The sequence below is a fragment of the Sinocyclocheilus anshuiensis genome, unplaced genomic scaffold (assembly GCF_001515605.1).
Source record: "Sinocyclocheilus anshuiensis isolate Anshui unplaced genomic scaffold, SAMN03320099.WGS_v1.1 scaffold1269, whole genome shotgun sequence".
Lineage (NCBI taxonomy): Eukaryota > Metazoa > Chordata > Actinopteri > Cypriniformes > Cyprinidae > Sinocyclocheilus > Sinocyclocheilus anshuiensis.
The window spans coordinates 329,659-335,074 of record NW_015549661.1 but is presented as its reverse complement, the minus strand read 5'-3'; the positions used below and the strand labels follow the sequence as shown (position 1 = coordinate 335,074).

Sequence of the window (5,416 nt, the reverse complement as noted above, 5' to 3'; positions counted from 1 at the left end):
CAGACGATGCCACGATTATAAATGAGAGTGACTCCTGGTTAACGTATTAAAAGGGGTCGTGTTTAGTCACTATCTAGTGTAGTATTTTTTGACAATATTCACTCATCATGACAAAATAGGGCATTCTAAGTCAATATACTGCAGTATTTCCTCTCTCAATCAGTAGAAAATATTGTTAACACCCGGTCATGCATGAAAAAAAAATACCGTCATGTACCGTGAAACCGGTATAATTTTTAAAAATACCGTGATATAAATTTTTGGTCATACCGCCCAGCACTACTACAGCTCATCTACAGGGTTTCAATACTACTTACACAATACACTTTTGTGTATTATATAATTACAGTACATAGTAGCAGTACTTCAGATGAGAGAACTTTCATTATTCTATGTACAGTAAATACTGTAGCACATGTTGTACAGTACACCCTCAAACTCATTACTGTTGGACTGATTTGTAGACAAGTATGTACTGTATTTGTGCAAAACTGAGAGACGGCTGTCTAGGGGAGGTAGAGAAGTCTTTTGTCAGAAGACTAAGAAACTGCTATAACAAATAAGGATAATACCAATACTGTGATGCAGTTTGGCAGAGGATGCTGAATGAATGAATTAATTAATTTATTTATTTATTTAATTACAGTAACTGACAGTATATTCCAATGTGTGTTTACTGTATCTGCACACCTCTATTTATGTTGTATACTGTAACAGTCATTGATAGCAAAAAGATTCCTGTTTCCCAAAAGGAGGTTTTTGGAACAGTGTTTTGAATTGATCTCACTAGTGTTATCTAGACAGTGAAGTAGTCTGTGTATTTGACAGGTTTGTGTATCATCTGAGGCCAAAGTTTGAGTCTGACAAAACAGAACATGTTTTTGACTAAACTATTTGATTTTGACCTGGAAGTTTGAAGTTTGCACAAGTTGGTCTGTAGTTTTGAGATTGTGTTTATAGTTGTGAGAAAATGGTGAATTGTTTCATGAATTGTGTTAACAATCAAGAAAAACTGTAATTCAGTACACAGTGTTGATGTATTTCATGAATAATTTTACTCTGAGGAGCGCATTTGATGAACGTTTCTGGAGGAAAGGACACAAACAGACATGAATCTCACCTGAAGAGCTGCCGGCGGGTCGAGGAGCCCTCAGTGCTCAGGAAATATCTGCATTAGAACAGACTAAGATTTATAGTGGTTTCAAAACACTGTGATCACATGTAATACAGTTAGATCACATTTGCTGATCACTTCATTATTTGATGGAAACGTGTGTTATGCTGTAGAGAGGCCTGGTGTGTATATCGTGACACATTGGGGTTCAGGTTGATGTTTTACTCACATGCTCTGGCTGTTCTCATCGTAAGCCAGAATCTGCGTCACCTCCCAGTTACCTGATGTAAGATGTCGCACCTCGTTCTGATCCACACGTGCCTACATAAACACATGAGGATAACAACACGCTCTTGATCATGTACACAGATTCAAATGCATCCGCATCGCTCTGTCCTGCCATATCTGTACCTGAGAGGTGAACATGGCGACGTGGTGGAAGTCTCCTCGTCCTCCCTGCTTTACCGGGACCGTCAAGAAGAAGCGGCTGCCGTCTCGTGAGAAGAACGGCTCTTGATTCTAGAGAACCAGCCAGAGATGCATTAAACTCATGTGACTGAAGATCATGATGCAAACATCTAGTGGAGATTCACCTGTTTTGAGAGCCAAACTTCTGATGTTTCCTCATGCCTCTGAAAAGAAACATCACCATCATCATCATCATGACAATGACATAGACAAATTCAGCTATAAAACACATTATCATCTCTGCTCTGTGCTCAGTGTGTGTGTGTGTGTGTGTGTGTGTGTGTATGTGTGTCAGTGTGTGTGAGTGACTGAGTGTGTGTCAGTGTGTGTGAGTGACTGAGTGTGTGTGTGTGTGTGTGTGTGACTGAGTGTGTGTCAGTGTGTGTGAGTGACTGAGTGTGTGTCAGTGTGTGTGAGTGACTGAGTGTGTGTCAGAATGAGTGAGTGTGAGTGTGTGTGTGTGTGTGTGTGTGTGTGTGTGTGTGTGTGTGTGATGCATGTACCTTGATGCAGGCTCCAGTGGTGGAGTCGCAGACGGTCAGAATAGAGACGTTCTGTGCTCGGTTTAACCAGCGCACTGCTGTCTTGGTCTTACTGATCCACTTCACCATCACCACATAGTGCTCCCTACAGACACAGAGAGCATCATAGCATCGCCTGAGTCTCCACCACAGACCCAAACACACAAACTCCATACCTGAGCTTGAGTTCATCTGGTGGTGTGAGTTCAAGAGTGTGTGTCGGTCCGTACAGATTGACTACAAACAGTTTCACCATGGGATTGGGCTTCCCAGCCTGCAAACACAACATGCGTGAACACTTACAGTTATAAAAACATGAACTACACAAATAACTCGATCTTTTCACTAAGGACAGATGACAAAAGGAAAGTGACTTTTCCTTCAACATACCGCCGCCCTAAAATGTCTCTAAACAATTGAGTCACACTTCAAAATGTCAGAATGTCATTCAATTAGGTAACAAGAAATCAAAGCGAGTGTCTGTATCGATCCCATCATGCATGGGTCTCAGTGGACTCCGTAACGCCGCTGTACCCGGAATCACTGCACAATTAATCTAGTTAACTATGGGTCATTCTAAACCCCCGTAAAAGGAATCCAAAATGGAATTTTGTTTCATGTTTGAATGTTGCTCATACCCGGGTTAACAATTAATGGTGTTATTCATAAACTGACGCTTCACACTGTACCTTCCTAAAAGCTGGGTTAATGATCTTATTTGCAGTAACTGGACAAACGCGGCATTCGACCCGTTTACTTACAGACTCTAGCTTCGCACATCCTCATATTATATATTGTACTATACTATACTATTAAGTTCTTCCTGCATGAACTTTTTGGACTATAAAGGGAAGAATGAAATGGTCTCTTCTTCACTTCAGTTCACATTTTTTCCATCACCATTTGTCAGTTTTCCCCTCAAGCATTGAAACTATTGTTTATGCCACACATTGACATGCCTGTGAATGAGGCGTGTGATTGGGTGTCTGTAGCTTTGAGACGTAATATCTTAACTGTATTATTTTTTCACACTGTACATGTTGAATACTACAAAAAAAACTGCTCTGGGTTAAAAGCAGGCTTTAGAAAGGCAACCCAGAATTTCCCTGTTATTTCCCCCTTTTAAAACTTCATGCTCATTTTACATCAAATAATGACGCATGTGTCTTCAATTGTCCCACCTCACCATGTGATACACCATATGGACAAAAGTATTGGGACGTCTGACTTTAATGACATCTCATTCTAAATACATCATTAATATGGAGTTGGTCCCCGTTAACAGCTAACAGCTTCCACTCTTCTGGGAAGGCTTTCCACAAGATTTTGGAGTGCTTCTGTGGGAATTTTTGCCCATTCATCCAATAGAGCATTTCTGAGGTCAGGCACTGATGTTGAGAAGCCTGGCTCACAATCTCCTTTTCAGTTCATCCCAAAGGTGTTGGATGGGGTTGAGGTCAGGGCTCTGTGTTCTTCCACACCAAACTCCTCCAGCCATGTCTTTATGGTCCTTGCTTTGTGCACTGGGTCACAGTCATGCTGGAATAAAAAACGCCCTTCCTCAAACTGTTCCCACAAAGTTTTAAACACAGCATTGTCCAAAACGTCTCGGTATGCTGAAGCACTCAGATTTCCCTTCACTGGAAGTAAGGAGCCTAGCCTAACCCCTGAAAACAGCCCCATAGCATTATCCCTCCTCCAGCAAACTTTACAGTTGGCACAATGCAGTCAGACAAGCAACGTTCTCCAAACTCAGACTAGTGGTCGACCGATATATCGCCAAGACTGATATTTGGCATTTTTCAAATATCGGCATCGGCCTATATGTTTTTCTGTTTGGCCGATGTGTTCGAGGCAGGACTTTTATTTTGACACACAGAGCTCACATCCTCCCTCTTGATTGTTTGCTGTTGCCATTTAACAGTTCTGTCTAATATGGATAGAAGTCCATCTAATAATCAGATAGAACTGTTAATATCGGCATTGGCCGATAAGTTTTTCTGTTTGGCCGATGTGTTCGCTGCGGCAGCGCCTGAGCACAGTGCTCACATTCTCCCTCTTGTTCGCTGTCATCATTCAGTTCTGTCTAATACGGATAGAAGTCCATCTAATAATCAGATAGAACTGTTAAACAAAGGAATTAAAAGAAGTATTAAAGTAGAAGTATACAAAAAAGTATTAAAACGATTGCTTTTAAATCAATAGTAATAGAAAGGCAAGCATTATAATGCTTCCTCGTTTACCGTCAGCATTCAGCAAATACGCATTTATATAATTTAAACAAATCTTTGAATGTCTAATAAACATTGAATTAGTGCTGGGCAACGATTAAAAATTTTCATCACGATTAATCTAACGATTTTCTGCGATTAATCACATTGTTATGCACAAAATTCAATAATGAATTCAAAAGTAGTGTATTGTGCACTTTTTTCATTTAAAAGTACTGCTATATGAACAAAAGTGCAATAACATTTGGTTTGCAAACACTTTAAACAAATAAGGTGCTTTTTTACAGCAGTATTCATTTACATAGTAGCAGTTAAAATATTTCTTGAAAATCTCAACGTATAACATTAATTTAATCAAATTACCAGGGCATTAACTACACACTGTGTGTGTGTGTATATACTGTATATATATATATATATATATATATATATATATACAGTATATATTAGTTCTGGGCAATGATTCAAGTTTTTAATTGCCATTAATCGCATTGTTATGCACAAAATTCAATAATGAATTCAAAAATGCTTTATTGCTGCTGTATGAACAAATTTACTGCTGTAAATATTACTGCTGTATGAACAAAAGTGCAATAACATTTGGTTTGCAAACACTTTAAACAAATAAGGTGTTTTTTTACAGCAGTATTCCTTTTACATAGTAGCAGTTAAAATATTTATTAAATATAAAACCAAAGCTATTTGCCACTGCCAGGGCATTAACGTTTTTATAGAAAATATTTTATAGTTTGTTATAGAAAAACAAGCTATGCTCAGAGTCCAGAGCCTCGATCATAACAGGCACCTTCCGTGTAGAGACCTGGACTCCCGCGGGACCCAACACAGCAGAGTGCAGCGCAGGACAACACTGATGGGAGTGCGGGTGCGGGCGGGTAGAGACTCGTGTGTGTGGGATGCGGGAGAATAAGGATGTACTCACACTAGGCAATCTTAACCGTGCGCCCGAGCCCGTTTGACCCCCAAAGCTCGGTTCGTTTGACTAGTCTGATCGCTCCGTGCCACGCTCGGGCTTGGTTCGTTTAGCCGGCCCTGGCTCGGTTGGAAGAGGTGGGGCAGAGGGC

At 40.2% G+C, this 5,416-nt stretch overlaps 1 protein-coding gene across 1 annotated transcript in view; it reads right to left on the bottom strand.

The window, feature by feature from the left end:
• Positions 1 to 5,416, bottom strand: part of LOC107660281 (inactive dipeptidyl peptidase 10-like) — a 47,599-nt gene that overhangs the window by 11,114 nt on the left and 31,069 nt on the right. Inside the window, exons 9-14 of the mRNA XM_016449567.1 lie at positions 2,280 to 2,377; positions 2,086 to 2,209; positions 1,708 to 1,746; positions 1,526 to 1,633; positions 1,344 to 1,435; positions 1,121 to 1,168 (exon numbers count right to left, since the gene is read on the bottom strand). Of these exons, the coding sequence (XP_016305053.1) occupies positions 1,121 to 1,168; positions 1,344 to 1,435; positions 1,526 to 1,633; positions 1,708 to 1,746; positions 2,086 to 2,209; positions 2,280 to 2,377 (509 nt within the window). The remainder of the gene's footprint in view (positions 1 to 1,120; positions 1,169 to 1,343; positions 1,436 to 1,525; positions 1,634 to 1,707; positions 1,747 to 2,085; positions 2,210 to 2,279; positions 2,378 to 5,416) is intronic.